Raw genomic sequence first — 19,789 nt, 5'->3', positions numbered from 1 at the left:
CTGATAGAAATATGACCAATATGCAGTATGTTCATGTATTAAAGTCCCCATTGAAATATTTTAAATGATTTTTATTTTAGCAAAAATATACATATTTAAGTTTAGTTTAGCCAGAAAAGCCTAATTTCTCAGCTTAAGTTACAGAGAAGTTTTCAGAAGTCATATGTTGGCCTTTAAAGGCACCTCTCTGAAAATTAATAGTAGTATCAAACAAAGATTTACAGAAAGGCTTTATATTTTATGTAATCATTTATCTATGGCAACATTGATCTTTGGCCTACAGGTTTGGCTTTGTTTAATGATACATTATCACCATGTTGAGATACTATCAGAACATAACAAATATGCAACAAATACTTATTAAACTGAAGAAAATTGGTAAGCATCATGAATTGCATCATTCCTAGCAACCAAACCAGCTAGTGCTTTTCAGGGTTTTGGTGACCCGATGTGATAAGACATCATATTCAAATTGGGTTGATCCTTGGAAGAAATAGTAGTGTCCTAAAAATGAAAACAAATTCAATTGTTTAATACATCCCTTGTAATTATTTTAAAAAATAAAACTGTTGTTACAGATAATCTTGATTATATGAGATGTGATTTGAGATGCAAAAGTGCAGGAGGCTTGGAAGTATATCAGTGTATTATACTCTTGTATCCACCCACATCCAGCCAGTCTCTGTGGAGGATCAAGAGAGGGTAGTGGGCCCAGCTAGAGCACAAAGATGCCTTGTGGTAGAAATGAAACTGGAAGTGAGGAAATAATTTTTTTTTTTAAGGTGGAGGCCTGGAGAGATTATTTTGTGGTTAATGCACCTGACTACAAAGCCTAAGGACCTGAACTTGATTCTCCAGTACCTGTCTAAAGCCAGAAGCACAAGATGGTATATGTGTTTGAAATTTATTTGCAGTGTCTACAGGCCCTCACGCACCCATTTATATCCTCTCTCTAGTCTCTCTCTCTCTCTCTCTCTCTCTCATAAATACATAAATAAAAATCTTAGTCCAGTGAACACTTTTGCTTAGGCTGAACTTGAGAATATTTACAACACACACTTGAGTTTCTTTCCTTTTATCCTTAATCCCAGTCTATGGGGCTCATGAGGGCAAAAGGAGCTGTAAATAAAAACTTAAAAGGTAAGGAATGCAAGGTGCCCTGAGAATGAGACTCTAGACTTCTCTGAGTTTGCTTGTTGGCACCCAAGTTACAACTGATATGATCACAGAAGATTCCAGAGACTCAGAAGAAAAAGCAGATATTCCACATTGTCTCTACCTGTCAGCTCACTCTGGGAGTGCCCCCTGGTAGTACCCCTTATTACTCATTCTTCTGTCCTGTCTACTTTGAGCTAATGGCAATATGGTTGTGTTCCCTGTGAGAATTATAGTCTTCCATCTATCCAACTTGGAGCCTATCTTATGCTCTTGCAAGGTTTGTTATATTTTAAGATGTGATCTCCAGTATCTTTCTAATCTACTTACTTTTGAAATAGAAGACTGCATCAATTTTAGGTCTGATTCCTAAGAAGTATGTGGAAATGAGTTTGGGATAAGCAGGGTCCATGGTCTGTCTTCTCACGTCATACCTGTGTGAGGATATAATCGGCAAGAACTCAATCAGAAAGTGGATTTAATGAAATGAACCACAAATCCACATTTTTCTTTCTCTAATGGGATTTAACTGGAGTGAAGAAAAACAACAAAACAACCAACCTTTGGCTTTCTGAACCCTACTCACCATGGGACTGAAAGCCTAGCTCCCCATTGCAGGTAACCCTTTCCTCACTACTTCACAGTGCTTCCCTGATGCTCAGTCCCTTTTGAAATACCCTGATATTAAAGTGGATTTAGTACTACAGCTGTTCACGGGTTCAACTACTTAGTCACCTTTATCGTCACTTTTGTAAGGCTTCCTACAAAAATAAGATTAATAATTTCCCCCATCAGATTTCAGAAGAGTGTTTAAAAATCATGAGACCAAAGGGTTTTAAACATCCACATTAGAGAGACATTCAAACAGAACTTATAATTTCTGCTCTGTATTGTCGGATCCTAGTATTTTTCCTAACTTCTCTTTTATCAGAGTGAAGAATTTTGTTTTTCCCTAGACTTCCAAGTGAGAGTCGAATATACTTGTTATCTTATTGTTCGACAATTTAGTTCTTCAAATATTGTTTGCTCAGCACTGCTCACTGGTCTTAAAGAAAAAAAAAGAAAGAAAATTCTGGCAAAATTAGAAGCATAAAAGTAAATAGAGCCAGGAGTCACAGTTGAAGTGTTAGTAATGATAGGTCATGACCAACTAAAACTGTCTGTGACCTCTTTAGAAGACCTTAGTTCCTGTTTCCTAAAATCAGAAGTTTTATTTCCCAAACAAGGTAAAGTTTGGTGTCAAACTCATGTCCTAAGGATGGGTTACATGTTTTGTCTTCTGAATCTAGTGGTTCTGGAAAGGAGTCTGGGAAAGCATATGCCCTCCAAAATACGAGTATGTACTCCCTCTTAGATTGGAATGAAAATAAAGAGTATACACTACCTCTTAGATCAGAATGAAAGCTCAGAGAAAAGAACTAGGTTGGCTATGACTTGCTTGTTCTTCTCTTTTCTCTCTCTCTCTTTCAGATAGAAAAGAAACCTTCTAGATGAAGTTCCGTGAAAGGAAATGGGTGAGGGGAGCAAAAGAAGGCATCAGGAGGGGATTATGATAAAATTTTATTATTCTCATATATGAACATTGTTAACAAAAAGTTTAAAAAAAAAAACAGGAAAACTGCCTTTTAGAAAGTTCCATTCCCTACCCATTCTATAAATTTTAGAGGACAAAATACCACCATTATATCTCACCTCCAATATTGCTTATCTACAAAGAAGTAGGCCTTATAAAGAGATGGGTTGAAAACAGCTGCATCAATATTTTTCACAGACTTGGGGAAGCCCAGGGAAGAGATGCTCCTGGGATAGGATGGTTGTGGTGCTGAATTGCTTATTAACCAGTACCTGTCACCTGTGAAGACAAAGATGGGTTCAGCATAGCCACACAGAAAGAATAATGAATATGCTTACTACAAGTGGCAACTTTTTTTCCCCAGAGTTATAAAATATATTTCCTGGGTTTTTAAAAATTTATTTCATAGATCAAACCCAGAGTTGTGTTCATGGCAAGGTGCTCTACCACTGAGGAAGCCCCTGCCCTGCTTTGTTCTCAACCATTGGTTTATCTCTTATGGTTCCATGGCTTTCGGGGTTTTATATGTATAACAAGTATAATACATAATATTCACCTGGAGATATATACATATATATATCCAGGGAAATATTATATATATATATCCAGGGGAATATTACATATTATACATAATTCATAATATACAATATACATACATAGAGAGATATATACATATATATATATCTACAGGGGAATATTGTATATTAAAATAAAAAACAGCAATATATATGTAATTAGCCTAATTATATGCCTAATTATATGAGGAATATATATATATATATATATATATATATATATATATATATATATATATATATATATATTCCTCATAGAGTTAGGCTAATTTAACTTCTAGTTTATACCTACCATCAGTAAATGATTTTTGGCCTATGATTATAAAAATACTAATATTTTCTTTAGTTGTGTGTTTCCTTAAAATCTACTCAATGACAGAACTTACCCTTAAAAAGGAAAAGTTGATTTCTGCCTTCAACTTCATAAGCAGCTTCTATGCCAGATGGTATAGTTGGCCACAAAGAAGAAATTAAAGCAACAGTAGTGGTTGAGCTCTCAGGAAGTTTCCACCAGAAGTACCTGACATTGGAGAGATGGCTTAGCAGTTAAGGCACTTGACTGCAAAGTCAAAAGACTCAGGTTCAATCCCCCAGGACCCACATAAGCTGGATGCACAAGGTGACACCTGCATCTGGAGTTCATTTTCAGCAGCTGGAGACACTGGGACATTCATTCTTCTCTCTGTCTCATATGACTCTCTCTCTCTCCCTCAAAACAAGTTAATTTCTTAAAATAAAAAAAATTAAATGTTGATCACTCAGGTATCTTTAAATGTAAGTGGGAAGAACTTGTGAAGTGATTTAGTATTAATTTTCATTATGTTCACATACTATTCCATGGATATCTGTATAAATGCACCATGGGAGAAAAATCTCAATAATCTCAGATCATGATAATGACAAATAGGCTTTCAGGCATATGGAAATGCCCTGGAGCTTGAAAGCAAGCATCTAAGTTTCTACTCTGGCCCACAATCTAGTTGCCAGGTTTTGTCTTTTGTTTTTTGTGTTTTTTTTTTTCAATAGGAATAAAGTCACCTCAAGTGTCTATTTTATAATTTCAAAAATGGAGATCATTTGTCCTACTTGACAGTTATTGGTCTCCCCACTATCTCCCCATCCCCAAAACCAACATCTGTCTTGATCCATGATCAAAGACAGAAACCACAAGCCATCTTGAAATTCTCTGAGTGCTCAGAAGTCTACATAAAAACTGGTTCATAGCCTTAGTTCAAGACCCAACATTTTTACCTCAGGTTAAGATAGCTGGGTTTCTTGCAGATTCAGTTTTCACACATCAGTTTTCCAGTCTATACAAACCTTATCATAGCACTTTCCCACTTTCAAATTTTTCAAGATATTTCAGTGCCTGTGAGTCAAGTACAAGTACCTGTTTTGCAAGTTTCATTGACTTTATTTCAAAGATTCATTGACCAAGAAGAGAAGTAAAGAAATAAAGAAAGAAAAAAGGGGAGAAAGAGAGAGTGAGAAGGAAACAATCTAAGGACAATGCCCATAACATTGATTGAACAGTTAAGACCTTACTTGTCTTTAAAGAAAAAGATTTTGTCTTCCACTGTTGTGACAGCATCAAAGCTCAAGCCGAGGTCACAGACAGCTGATTCTGGCTTATGGGGTTTTGCCACAGGTCCTTGTTTATCGGGGACTCCTGTAAGTACATTTTGAGGAGGATTTGGTGAAAGTTCGCCTTTTACTTTGTAAGAGGAAGAACTAGTCTTGTCTATTTCTTGATGGGAAATGCATCCAAGTAGTGCTGCCTATAGAATTCACAAGAAACATAAACTACTCTTCACATGCGATGGCAGCCTGAGGGGGTGGTGGAATCATGTTGATTTCCCTTTCCTGGTTGGATTTTCACTGGGTGGAGTGGTATCTTTGATAGAAAGAACTCAAAACTTAAAGACATTATCAAGATATTATCTTGTACCTTACTTCATAGAGGGCTCAAAATAAGACAGTAAAATTTTATACAATTGTGGATATCACTAGACTATCTGTAAGAATGAGCAGCTTTATGTGGTTAAATGATAAGTTCTACTTACCATAGAGGGACTGAATGCCACGAATGTCATCAGTGGAGAGGTGAAATTTCTTGGGATCTATATAACCATAGTTGGGGAACATTATGGCCTTCCTGTTACTGGAATGCCCAAGTCCCAAGGAATGGCCAAGCTCATGAACAGCGACAAGGAACAAGTTTTTGCCTATGAGAAAACCAAGAAAACAATAAAGCACAGTGAAATACATTGATATAATTTTTTAATGACAAGAAGTTGTCTGTATTTGTGATATACCATTTGGTATTTTGATGCCTGTGTTTCTTATTTGAATGGTCAAATTGGAATAGATTTTATATTTCTTCAAATAGTTACCATTTCTTTGTGGCAAAACATTCAAGGTCTTTTCTTCTCTAGGTATTTGCAGTAAATAGTACATTATTCTTATCTAATTGCTCTGCTCTACGAAACAGAAATTTTTGTTCCTACTTAGTACCGGTGATCAACCTTTCCCCATGTCCTTGCCTCTTCGCTCTACTCCACCTTTGTTAGCCACAATTCTTCTTTCAACATTTATGTGATTAACATTTTAGATTATAGATATGAGCGCAATCATGAGCTACTTATCTTTGTTTTAAAACTAATACAACTCAGTTTTGTCCATGTGAAAGAATCCCATCTTTTTATTGCCAAATAACATTCCATGGTTCATGAGATGCAACACATTTTTTAATCTACTAATTAATTGATGAGTAATTACGGTTACATCTCTTACCTTAATTGTTATTTTTTATTATTTATTGATTTGATATACAAAGGTTGTACTCTTAGACTACACTCCTACACCCCAATTCTTCTAAGTGTCTTTTTCAGTGGGGTTACTGGTATTCATTGTAGAGACCAAGAGGCCTCAGGCTATTCCCACCCACCCAGACTCTTACAAGGTCCTTTCTTTTTTTCTCATTAAGTAGAAACTTTGTATGGACACATAATATGTTGGTATGCTGGAATTAACCATGGGATCATGGGTTAAGAGTTGTGAGAGCAGCTGTCAGTCATTGTGGGGGTGGGAGAGCAATGCTTCTGAATATTCCTTCCTACCTTGTTGCTCTTATAATCTTTCTCCCCTCTTCCACAAATTCCCTGGCCATGGTCAGTGTGTTTTAAGCCTCCTTTAGTGTTGAGCTCTCAGCAGGTTCTGGATTTCTGCTCTGGTGCATTTTGGTTATTTTTATTTATTTATTTGAGAGTGACAGACAGAAAGAGAAAGAGGCAGATATATAGAGAGAATGGGCGTGCCATGGCCTCCAATCACTGCTAACAAACTCCAGATGTGCACCCCCTTGTGCATCTGGCTATCATGGGTCCTGGGGAATCAATCCTCGAACGAGGGTCCTTAGGCTTCACAGGCAAGTGCTTAACCCCTAAGCCATCTCTACAGCCCAAGCTGTGATACATTTTGAGTGTCCTCAGTGTTTGTCTCCATTACCCTGGTACAGGCATGTCAGGCTCACCATGGAAGCAGCATTCTTGCTCATCTTGACAATTCCTCTGTGATTCCACCTGATTCCCAACTGCTGTGCAATGGGGTGGTTCATCTCCAGTGACTGGGCTATCTCTCTTACAATGCCTTCTTGAAGACAGTAATACAACATCTGACTCAGTGAAGGGGGAGCTGTCTGAGAATCCTTCACTTATTTCCTCACTCTCTCCAATGACATTCCTCAACCTCAGCATTGTTAATATTATCATTTGGATACTCTATTTTCAGAGCAACCATCTGTATTATAGATATTCAGAAATCTCTGATTAAGCTACTGCATGCAAGTAGAAATCTCCCTCAGTTTTGACAGTGAAAAATGCCTCCCGATATTGTGAAAATACCCCATTGGGGCCAAACTGGTCTCTAGTTAAGGACCTTTTCACTGCAAGATTAATGGGATGGATTGCGATGTGAAAAGTCCTAGAATAAATCATAGGTGTGCTTGGCAATTCTCATTGCTTTTAAATTATTCTCAGAGCTGGAGGCTAGGAATGATTGCTCTCTCCACTTGGGAGGCTGAGGCAGGAGGATTGCCTAAGCCTATGAGTTCAAAGTTAGCCTGGGCTGGGCAACATAGCAATTCTCTGCGATAAAGGCCAGACATGTAGCTCAGGCATACAGTGCTCCTTGGTTACCATGTGCAAGGTAAGGCCTTGGGTTCAATGGCAAACATGAATGAATGAATGAATGAAATCCTCTACTCCCAGGACTCTTATCTTTTTAATCAGGCTTGAAAGGAGATGAAAACATTTTCAAGAAGTATCCTCTACTAAATCCACATATAAGGCTATCATTAAGCTCCAGGCATTATGAGTCATTGAGAAGGGTAGCATGCTATATGTGCTCCCCACACAGATGCAAGAAGCTACTACACTCTTCACTTACAAATGTGGATGAATGGCATTGTACTGACCACTCCAGTGCTGGAGGCAGATTCGTATCCAAAGTTCTTGAGCTCATGCACTTCTCTACACATGATTAAAATCCAAATCATCCCCTTATTGCATTTAGAATCCTGTGTAATATAATTTATACCAATAAGCTATAGGCATGCTTGACTTGACTCTCTCCCTAAGTATTTTCCACATGTGAATCATATCTAGAATTTCTAAGTGACATTGGTAAAGTGCCCAGTGTTGCCTCAAATTATTTTGAGCTCCTTCTCTACTATCTGAGAGAGATGGTGAGGCACAGTTGTTCTTCAAGTGTATACAGATATTGATAATTGATTTGCTGGGTATTCTGGTTCTGAAAATTTTATCACAAGATCACACAAGAAGATATGGCCATGTATAAGCTTATGTTTCTCCATTGGAATCTCCAAATTCTCTATAAATTTGTCCTTCTTGGTCCCTGTAAGTTTAAGAAACTGTCAGCATTTGGTGAGTCATACAGATTACCACAATAACATATGTGTTAGCACAGAATTAGTCTTCCTATTTGTTTTTGAGTTTATAGAATTTACTGATCAAAACCTAGCTAGCAGGGGCTGGAGAGATGACTTAGATTCACCAGAACCCGCATAAGCCAGATGCACAAGGTGGCACACACATCTGTAGTTTGTTCACAGCGGCTGGAGGCCCTAGTGCACCCATTCTCTCTCTCTCTAAAATTAAGGAAAATAAATTAAAAAAAAAAAAAACCTGGCTAGCAGCTTTTACCTTTCTAAGGGATTATGCCAATAAACTTGCTTATGTAATACCACTGCTTCTTAAAAATGACTTTAATGTTCAGTACCCTGAATTTATATGGGTTAAAATTGAGATTTGATATATACAACCTTAAAATTGATTTAGAAGCAAACATAATCAGAACCTATTACTTCATGCTGCAATCTTGTGTCAGAATGTAATCTTTCAAAAGCAGGACCTACTTTGAAGTTTGTTTAGTTGTCATTTTGTGTGTGTCTTCTCTTACCCTGAGAACTTTTACTCCAGGTTTCTGCCTCATCAAAATGTGTATCTCCTCCAATGCCGGGTCCAGGTTCAAAAGCATGGGCTAAGATTCCATCTCTACCATCAAAAGAACTGTAGTCCCCATGATCTTTTTCAAAAGAAAGACGGTTATTCATGCTGTACAAGTTCGTAGCAGATATGTCAAATGGCACAGGTGAAATCTAAATATTTACCTCCATATGCAAAACGTATCATAATGTCAGCCTCGCCTACATTAACCTTTCTGAATTTCAGGGGAGTTACATCACTCCATACTTGAAAAGCTTTCTGAATGATATAGTCAACATCTGCACGCTTCATGTCAGGAGTGTAGTTATTGATCCTGCATTACAAAAACAAAGAAATAAATGGAAATTTCTTGTTAATTTCATCTTATCACAATCTTTCAGTTTTGCTACCATCTCTAAAAAATGAATTATTTCATAAATTGATCATCTAAATAAGAAGGTTTAATTTTTAAGTTCAAAACCATTTTTCCTTTAATTAAAAACTAAAACATTAACTAAACTATAACTTAATTTCTTCTTATTTATATAGGTCATCATTGTGAAGGATTTACTTTCTTTGTGTATGTGCATGTGTGTTTATGTATAGGTACATGTGTGATGTGTGTGTTTAAGGCCAGAAGTTGATCTCCAGTGTCTTTCTCGGTTTCTCTCCACCTTGTTTGTTTGTTTATTTATTTATTATTTATTTATTTATTTATGGGGGGCAGATAGAGAGAAAGAGAGAATGGGTGTACCAGGGCCTCTAGCTACTGCAAATGAATTTGAGATGCATGTGCCACCTTGTGCATCTGACTTGCATGGGTTCTGGGGAGTTGAACCTGGGTCGTTAGGCTTTGCAGGCAAATGCCTAACTGGTAAGCCATCTTTCTAGCCATCCACCTTGTTTTGAGAATGGGTCTCTAATTGAACCTAGAGCTCACCATTCGGCTATCCTTGCAAGCCAGCAAGCCCTCTAGATCCCCCTGTATCTGATTCTCCAGCACTCGGATTACAGCTGCAAACCACTGCTAGGCCACATCTAGACCTGTATGGGTGGTGGAGACCAAACTCAGGCCCTCATATTTGTGTGCAAAGAACTTGACCAACTGAGCCTGAAAGATTTCCTTCCATAGAAATAAACACCTTTTGCTCTTGCTTTCAGATTCCACATTTATTCTCCGTTATCATTCTATGAACTCCCATCTGTGTTTTTAATTGTATTTAATTTAGCTCATAGCCTTTTTATTTACAGCTTCTCTACTTTGTTCTAGACTGACTTCAGAGTCAAAGAATTATTAATCTTACTTGAGTGAACAACTGTCCCATATAAAGACAAGGAATTTTAACCTAGAGCTAGTTTTAGCAATTGAAAGAGACTCCTTATCCACTACTTCCAAATTCAGGACTGTGTTGTATTTGAATGATTTCAAGGTTTCTAGAAGTCAGACAACAGGGAAGTAGAATTTATGGGTCTCCACACATCAACAGTACCTGTAGGTAAGGTTATGTCTCTTCCATATTGACCTCCGTGGCACTGCTCTGAGATGGTGAACGTCTGGGACTCCACACCGAGGAGTGTGCATCATCTCCAGGGTAGGTGTGTCTAGTTTTCCTGTCACCTCTAGCCCTAAGAACTGCTGCATTTCCTGAATTTTTTCTTCCAGGAAGTTTCCATTGTGTTTCATTCTTGTCACTGGAATTCCGTCTGTAAAGCCATAGAACTGGGCCAAGTACCTCTGGAAAAAATACATTCAATTATGTATCATCACACACAGAAAAGTTTGTGTTGGGAGCTGTGCATGTGCATGGATGAATTAGTAGTACACTGATGTTTTTGAACAAGTATCTCAATCACAGGTTATATTAGTAGTAATAGTATTTGGACAGGTAATTATAGTAAGGAAAATATTAACTTCCCATGCTATCAAAAACATGTCATAAATTATTAGCTGGGTTTATTCCTGCAGTCCTAGTGGAAATATATTCCTGTTTGTACTTCTTCAAAGTTATTTCTAGGTTTCAAATGTGATTTTTAGCACATTATGGCACCCAGCAGGTGGCCAAATCTTTATTGTTAGGATATTAAAATCATTCATTTAATTTGAGATAAAAGTCATGCTTGGTTGAGGATACAGTTCAGTGATATAGCTCTTACCTAGCATGATAACAATGCTAGGTTTGATCTCCAACACTGAAAGAAAAAATCTTGACACAATGGTCCACTATAATGAATTCAGAGTCAAATAATGTCAGGAAATAAAGCCAGGTATATATTCAGGAGGCCGATACAGAAGAATCACTTGAGCCACAAATTTAAGGCAAGACTGGACAACATAACCAAATCCTGGCTCAAAATAATAATAATTATTATTATTCAGGGCTGGAGGGATTGCTCAGTGGTTAAGGCACTTGCCTGCCAACTCTTAAGGGCCTGAGTTTGATTCCCCAGTATCCATGTAAAACCAGATGCACAAAGTGATGCATGCATCTGGAGTTTATTTACAGCTGCTGGTGGCCCTGATATGGCCATTCTCTGTCTGTCTCTTCTCTCTCTGTCTTTCTCTTTCTCTGTGTGTGTGTGTCTCTCCTTGCAAATAAATAAGAATATTTTTTAAAGAATGTAAATTTTAGAAAAGATGAATAGAAACTCTTAATGATAAGAACTGTGGGATGAATGAGCATGACAATATGAAGTGATTACATTGGTCAAGACACTGTTAAAATCACAGATCATTGCTGATATTACATTTTTAACATCAGTTGGGTGTGACAGTGCATGCCTATAATACTAGTACCTGGGAGGTAGAGACAGGAGAATCAATGAGGAGTTAAGGGTTATCTCCAGCTACATAAAAGCCAATCTGGGCTACATGAGATTCTTCCTCAAAAAAAAAAAAAAAAAAAAAAAGACACAAAGGACTAGCATATAACGCTGAAACAAAATGTAGCACCAATTATGTTGAACTAAAAGTATTTAGTCAAAGCCTTTTTGCAAAAGGGAAAATTTCATAATATCACTTTAAGCCCACAATTTCTTTCTATATTCCCTAATAGCAAAGAATCTATACTGAAACAAAACAGCCTCTAGGCCTGTTTTCAAAATAACACTAGTAAATTAATAAATGGTAAAAATAAAAATCAGACTAGGTCAATAAAATAATTTCAATACTTACCTTAGCATATTCCATTTCATTTTCCTCTCGGTCTGTTTGATTACTCATGGGCATGGCTTCATATGTAGAAACCTGCAGGGCCAGAATCAACAGAAGAAAGTTCATTGTGAATGTCTCCCTTCAGAAGAGTTCAATGCAACCCGTCTGCTCCCTCTGACTGCAAGTTCCTTAAAAGGCCTTCTTTATATAACCCTATGCCAGGCTCTGTGAAGATGAAATCTTTTGAGTGAGTCACAGTTGATATCATCCTTTGATTTATCTCCAAACCATGTACATAAATGCATGACTTTATTCAACTTTAGGATGGGTCTGCTGGCATCTCACTTGTCACTTGCCTGGACATTTCAAGGTGTATTTCTTCAAAAGACCAGTAAGCCTCCACTCCTACTTACTCTACACAGTAAACTCTGGTAAAATGTAAATGATAAGCAAAACTGGCCCATATTCCTAAAACCATGATAGCATAAAATACAGTTTTAGTAAGTTTAATGCTCTCAAATTTTTTTAGAATACTTTTAGTATATCAGTTATAATTGTTTTAAGTAAAATTTAAGATTGCATCAAAAAAAGCTTCTTTGCTTGAATAGGTGAATCCTTTGAGTCTAGCTCAAAGAAGAACTGTGAGATAATTTCATATTTAGCAAGAGAAAGTTTTGATGTCTGCTGTGTATATAGGCTTTGATATTCATTCTACAAGCTTGAGAGCTTCAGCCATTAGAGTGGAAACCTAATTGCAATTGGGTATCAGAAAGATTCCAAAACAAATTTCTCCTGTTTCCTACACTGTCTAGGGTGGGCAGGATTAGGGTTAGCACCTTTTAATTGTTGGTGATAGGAAGGGTTTGCTTCTGCAGACTCTCCACTTCATCAACTCAACTTCCCTCACCATGAACCTAGCTATTCCGTCCCCACAGAATCTACTTTTCAGTTAATAGAGTATTAGAAAGTATTTAAAGGTCAAGGCAGAAAACAAAAAAAGTAAAAATGCAAAGAGTGGGACAGCTGTGTAAAGAGAGACTCTGTTCAACACACCTTCAAATCATATCCCAAGTAAGCCTCCTCGGTTCTCTATGAACAGTCTAGTGGGAGGGGTGGGAGGCACAAGACTAGGTTATAATATAAACATTGCTCTGACCCACCTCCCTGGACTGGAGGCATGTGGCTGGCTCCTCAGTGCTTTTGAGTTATTTATTTATTTTTTTAGGTTAGCATTCAAAGTAGTGGTTTTCATCATGGAATTGTCACACGTATGTGTCAAAAAAAATATTCTTTAATTTTCATTTGTTCCCCCTTCCTAGCATTTTTATGTGGCTGGGATTTTTCTCAAGTATGAGGAAAAGAAGTCCTCCTGCATTGTTCCTAGAACCTCACCTCCAAAGCCTGCCTTGTTCATGTTCTGTGGTTAACTCAGAATAGCAATCTTTACCTTCTTATATTTTGTGATGACTAAATGAGACAATGAGTTATAAGTACTAGCACATATATTAGCTGATCACTAATATTCATTAGTTTTCCTTTGGCTTTTATGCGAATATCATGCATTGAATTTGCTACCATATGTGGCTCAAGGATTCATGGCAAGAAAGGTCACATAAAAATTGTAAGGCAATTTTTTCAAATATTACATTTAGTTCAAGAATTATAAGAGGAAAGCATTAGAATTGGGTAGAAAACGGAGAAAATGACAGTCTCTTTCAATTGTTAACACTAAATTTGTTAAAATTCATTGTCTCTAGAAGGGACAGTGGTTCACTCAAGTAAGATTAGTAATTGTTTGACTATGCTCTTCAAGTATCTTTGGAACTAGTTCTCTGTTATCGGTGTTGAAACCATATGACTGGATGTAACGGGAGACTATTAAGGACATTAGGAATTAACAATGCTGGTGGGAGCAGTCATTTCATGGAGAGTGAGTTCTTAAAACCTCACAAAAACCAAAAAATGGGTCTCACCCACAACAGGAAGGAATTTGGTTCTTGGAAGATTTGTAAGAAGTATCTTATGAGCGTAGGATGCAAGGGAGAAACAAAAAGAAAGAAGTGAAAGAATGTCTTCACCAGAAGTAAAAACACGCCCAGGCTTTCTTCCCCTCTGCATCTTGACTCACCAGTTGCTCCAAATGGATCAAAGGTATGCAGATAAAGGGTCCCTCTGGCAGTCACAGGACACTGCAGGGCCTGTAAACTTAGGTTCTAGAGTCAAGCTGTCCTATTATAATATGACCTTGAGCAGTTACATTTACTTCTCGATTTAATTTTTTTCATTTCTAAAGGTGGGCTCATGGTTGATTCTACATCAAGATTCGTTATACCAGTTGCTTTAAACACTAGGAAAAAATATCCAGCCAGCCTTGTGACACAGCTTAAAGGTTTATTTTCTTTTTGTGTGTCTAGCTCATGTGGGAATGGAACCCAGGGTGGAAGGCTTTGCAAGCAAGTGCCTTTAACCACTGAGCAATCTTTCCAGCCCAGCCTTAAAGGTTCAATAATTGCAATGTCTCTTCAGTGCTCCTTACTTCACTTGTATGTAAGATACTTTTGAAGAAGTTGGTAATGAGGGACAGAGAGGGAGACCAACTACATGCACAGACCTTTGTCCTGTGGGCAATAAGCTACAAAAAGATCCTGACTCAGATCCAGGTTGGAAGCTGTTGGTCCCAGAAGAGTTACTAGGGAAGTGAGGATCAAGAAATCACTGGCAATGTTCTCCATGATGAATGAATTTATGAACACCCAGAAAATAGCTGAGGTGAGAGTTCCTTGTGAAAGGAGTGACTTGCACTGGTAAGAAATTCTTTATTATATATAAGCTATATTTCAAAACACATAGCTTCCAAAAATATTTGAGATGCCAGGATATTGTTTCTTTCCTTAGACAGAGACCAGGGCATTTGAGGGTCTATCACTGACATTTGTAGCCATTTCTCGTGCCATCTCCATTCATAAACAAGCAGAAGCACAGTCTCAACAAAGGACCAGGAGTGCATTATGTTCTCATTATGTACAAAAATAACTCTGTTGTCCTCTCATGCACAGGCTTGTTGATGGAAGAAGAAAACTGCTGCTAATTAACCTCCCCCCAAAACAGAAGTCCAGAAAAAGGAAGTGAATTTCATTGAAGACATCCCAGGGTCTCCTCACTTTGTCCTGCCTTGTTCCTACATAGCACTTCATTCATTTCATTTACCATTTTGATGTTTCTTTGAATTTCTGTCTTTCTATGAGTATCTTACTGCAAGCATTACAAAATGATGCCTTGATATTCTCTAGCTGTTTAGTTTAAAGACTTGCTTCCCGAGACTAACTAGGGGTCTTAGGACAGTTGTAGGTATATCTGGCTCCTTCGAGAGATAGCAGTACCTGTATGCTCTCAGGAAAATGAACGCCTGTAAACCTTTATCCTTGCCATTATCCTGGGTGGTGCCTTATTGCAAAGGAGCCCCCTGCTGCCAGGACTCTGAGGACTTGGACTGGAGCACCTTAGAAAGATCCCAATGTCTGGAGACCATCCTAGCAAACTGTGTGAACTTGGCAAACCAAATGTTTTTATGCCTTATTTTCCTTCTATTTTTTGAAAAGGTTCTTTTGGTCTATTTCTTTTTTAAAAATATTTTATTTATTTACTTATTTGAGAAAGAAAGAGAGAGATAGAGGGACAGAGAGAAAGAGAGAATGGGCACGCCAGGGTCTCTATCTACTGAAATGAACGCCAGACTCATTTGCAACCTTGTACATATGGTTTATATAGGTACTGGGGAATCAAACCTGGATCCTTAGGCTTTGCAAGGCAAACGCTTTAACTGTTAAGCTATCTCTCCAGCTCTCTTTGTGTTTTTAATGGGGGGTGAGAATAAGGGTTTTTTTTTTTTTTTAAATAAGAATATAACAATCAATTAAAAGCACCTAGCCCTGTACCTGCAGGTAAAAAGGCCTCAATAAATATTACCTTCCTGCACATGTATGTTGGTTATATCATGCCTGAGACAAATCAGCTGTTTTGCAATGGATCATAACTCATCAAAATAAAAGTAAAAGAAATTTGTTTTCAACCTCTTATGGAAAGTCAATTGTGAGACTGTATAGTGAAGTGAACTTTTGCATAGTTCCTCCCAGTTCTTCTGTTTCAACCACAAGCACATCTTTACCCAACAAGGAAACGCCCATCACCTAGAAGTAGTGGATGCTGGTGAATTATAGATTTCCTCCCACAAGGATGCACTAGAACCTTGACCTTGCATGGAACAGATATTCAACTTGTCTTTTGTAAGGCAGAGAATGTCATAATACTTGATTAGATTCCACTGCCTTCTAAATGAGTGTTCAGCCAGAAGTTGTATCAGAGAGCTCCCTAATCTCAAGGCATTTTTCCTAACAAGGATGTTGTGAAATGTTGGCAAAATTCTGAAACGTGAAATTTGGAATAAGGTTCATTGCACAGCTTTTAGCTCAGAGCAGAGAAGCAGGAGTAAAGGGTACAACAGGTAGGGTGGTTCCATCCTCTTGATGTTTCTCTTCCTTAGCAAATGGATCTCCTGCAAACACATATATGTATGAAGCAGTGATGCCTGAAGTGTACATTGTAAGGTAGAGATAGTGTTAAAGCTCATATGTATGCGTTGCTGGTGAGTTTTTCATTTACCTATTCTGGACTTGGTGATGGACTGCTTTCCTAGCATGTGAAAGCCCTATGTTCAACCCTTAGCACAGTAAATGTACAAGGGAATATATGTTTTTCTGCTTTTGCTCTCCAGCAACAAGGTATATACCTGATGGTGGCCATGACTCAAAGTGTGTGGCCTGAATTTGACTTTGGAGCCCAGTTTATTGGACAGAATGAGATGCTTAAAATAGACCTGGCCTCAAACCTCAGCTGTGTTACCTACAACCTGTGTGGTTTTGGCTCTTATTTGATTCAGTTTACTCATCCAAAAGTGACTATTGTGAGGATTAAATAAGAGCACGAGAACTTACTCAGGGTTGTTTCTGAGCCATTCCCAGCCTTCCTGTCATTGCTTATTCTCCTTCTTTTAAAAAAAAAAAGTAAGTTGCTATTTCTTGGAATTTCTTTCTTTACTTCTCATAGACAGGAATTTTAAACATTTTGGCTATATACCACTTCAATTCCACAGAAATCCTGAGTCTGCTTGTGTGTTGTATGTACTTTGAATGTTGATGTTTGTGTGTAAGTTAGAATAAGAGTCAGTAGAGGCCAAGAAGGTAGAAATTAAACCATTATTGGGGAGGATGAGGATGTAAAGATAAGAGACAGTAGATATGTAAGCAAAGGGGTATAATTTTGGGGATGGAACTCAAAGTCTAAGTGGGGTAAAGAGAGTGTAATGGAGGAGAGGAAGGAGCTTGGGAGGTCACTAACTCAAACTAAGGACATTAAGAAAAATTCATAGGGGAACTCACTTCCTTGTTAACTAACTGAAAGTATAATTAATTGCAAAAACACAACTCTAGTTTGGACAGATACGTCCTCTTGGGGTGAATAATGTTGCTCTCAGAAGCCATTGATTGTTACAGGAAAACCCCAGTGCCAGCATTGGTGTGGTGATTTGAATCATATGTCCCTCATAAACTCATGTGTTTTGTCTACTTGGTCCCTAGCTGGTGGCAATTTTGAGGTGGAGCCTTTTGAAGGTGTGTTTCTGGGGTCAGGCTTTGGGATGTTATCGTCCAGCTCCCCCTTGCAAGAGGTTGGCTCATTCTCTTGCTACTTTTTTCCAAATGGTATGGCAAGGAGATGATATCTCACCTCTGCTCATGTCATACTTTCTCCTACTGCCCTGAAGACTTGAGACTATAATCCAAAATGAAAACTTTGCTCCCATCAGCTGCTTTTGGTTGGTGTTTGGTCCTAGCTATGTGGAGTAACGACAACACCCCACCAACACCACATGCACACACATACACAGGTCAGGGAACATTTTGGAAAAGAAGGCAAAATGTCAGAGTAAGAACATAGAGCAGAGTGATCGGGACACTATATCAGAAATAAAGAGGATATTACTACATGACCTCACACCCACTGTCATTGCCTCAACAATAATGGTTTATCAACATTTGGCATGTATGATGGAGGTGGGTTAAAGAAAATAGTCACCAAACTAGAAGAGGGACTAGTTGGAAAGAAAGATTTTCATGGAAATGAGGAGGAGGAGGACAAAATAAGAAATCAGGAAACTATTGTTATCAAATTATATTATGTTTATATATGAAAATTGCCCAATAAATAAATAGGAGTGCTGGAAGGGACAATACAGCCTGCTGGAGAGAAAAGTCATCAGCAGCCTAACACAGCTGTGAATGCTGCTTGCTGTACAACCAACATGCCAGGCTAGATGAGCCCACTGATACAATGGTGGAACTCCTCTCCAAGGCAGCAATGCAAGGATGTAGAGGGACCCCAGGGGAATGAGCACAGGAGGCAATGAGGAAATGAGGTCCTGGAGCCTGGTATGGCTAATGTTCTTGAAACACAGCATGCTCTGGAGTCAGCTGTGAGCAGAGCTGAAAGCCATGCAGGCTGGGAGGAACCAGTAAGGAGAAGGTGGACCTCCACAAGGACTGAGGCTCAGTTTCTTAGAAGTCCAATGGGATGGAGGCTTCATATAAGCTGTGTATCCAGAAGACATAGTTAACATGGTGAGTGTGCTCCATCATCACCTCCACAAGGTCTTCACAATATTGGACTCATCAACATTTCAGCATTACTACTGACATATTTTAAGTATACTTTTCTAAATGCTTTGTCTTATTTTTATGGAAATCTACATTTCATGAGCTTATGGGGATGTGATTTATTATAATGGAACGTTTGTTAGCCTAAAAAGACACAAAGGAATATCCGTAGACAGGTAATAAATAGATGCTTGAATTTAAATGAAGTAAAAACAAGAAAGTGTCATCATTGGACCTGGCATGTGCTCACATTTCTGCATAGGCAGTCCCTCCACTTAGGTACATGAGGTAAAACTGTAAAAATTAAATGTTTTACTACCTCAATTCTGCAACCATTCTCATCCAAACAAAACAGAGCTCTCAGAAACCTTCCCCATCCTTAGATGCCTTTCAATAAATCCTTTTAAAGGTATTGTACAATGGCTCCTTAAAGAATTTCTTGTATCATGAGTACTTTCATTGGCATAGAAATGCCTGAAAACCACAATTCCTAAGTACTGATCCTTCTGCTGGAAATCCCTAGAAATCTGAGGGCTCTAAAGGATGATTTGGGAACATGTTGGGTAGCTGGTGAGGAAAATAGTTTTGAGTGAATGTTCTTCCACTGCAAGTCCTCCTATTATTCCTAGTTGCTTGTCTTTGATGGGGACTTGACCAAAACTAAACTATGGAGAATCTGAAGGCAAAATAATGAAGACAGAAAGAAGAAAGAAGGGAGGGAGGGAGGGAAGGGGAGGGGAGGGGAAAGAATGAAGGAGGGAGGGAGGGGAAGGAAGGAGGGGAGGGGAGAGAAGGAGGTAGGGAGGGAGTGAGGAAGGAAGGAAGGAAGGAAGGAAGGAAGGAAGGAAGGAAGGAAGGAAGGAAGGAAGGAAGGAAGGAAGGAAGGAAGGAAGGCAAACAAGCAATCACAGGAAGGGAAGGAGAAGAATGGAGGAAGCACAGAGAGAGAAGGAAAGAGAGAGAAACAGAATGAAGCCACTTGATCAGAGCTTTACCAAATCAGAAGTGATATTCTCCTGCCTATGGTTAACTCACTTAACTCAGAAAATACAGCAAAACAGGGTTGGTGTGTGTGGGGGGGGGGGGGCTTCCTCATCACTGCTTCATTTCAGGATTTCATGTTT

The 19,789-nt window shown here is 38.3% G+C and overlaps 1 protein-coding gene across 1 annotated transcript; it reads right to left on the bottom strand.

Annotated features, from left to right (window-relative positions):
• Nucleotides 1-385: 385 nt before the first annotated feature.
• Nucleotides 386-12,084, bottom strand: Mmp12 (matrix metallopeptidase 12). Its single transcript, XM_004661901.2, has 10 exons — nt 11,980-12,084; nt 10,298-10,542; nt 8,993-9,141; nt 8,782-8,907; nt 5,367-5,528; nt 4,849-4,972; nt 3,690-3,823; nt 2,848-3,007; nt 1,486-1,589; nt 386-504 (listed from the first exon to the last, which is right to left on the bottom strand). The coding sequence occupies exons 1-10, from the start codon at nt 12,082-12,084 to the stop codon at nt 404-406; spliced, it is 1,410 nt and encodes a 469-aa protein (XP_004661958.2). The 3' UTR covers nt 386-403.
• Between the last annotated feature and the right edge of the window lie 7,705 nt (nt 12,085-19,789).

The sequence above is a fragment of the Jaculus jaculus genome, chromosome 3 (genome assembly GCF_020740685.1).
Source record: "Jaculus jaculus isolate mJacJac1 chromosome 3, mJacJac1.mat.Y.cur, whole genome shotgun sequence".
In the NCBI taxonomy this organism is placed as follows: Eukaryota; Metazoa; Chordata; class Mammalia; order Rodentia; family Dipodidae; genus Jaculus; species Jaculus jaculus.
Note: the sequence above shows the minus strand (reverse complement) of the source record. Positions and strands in the feature narration are given on the sequence as shown.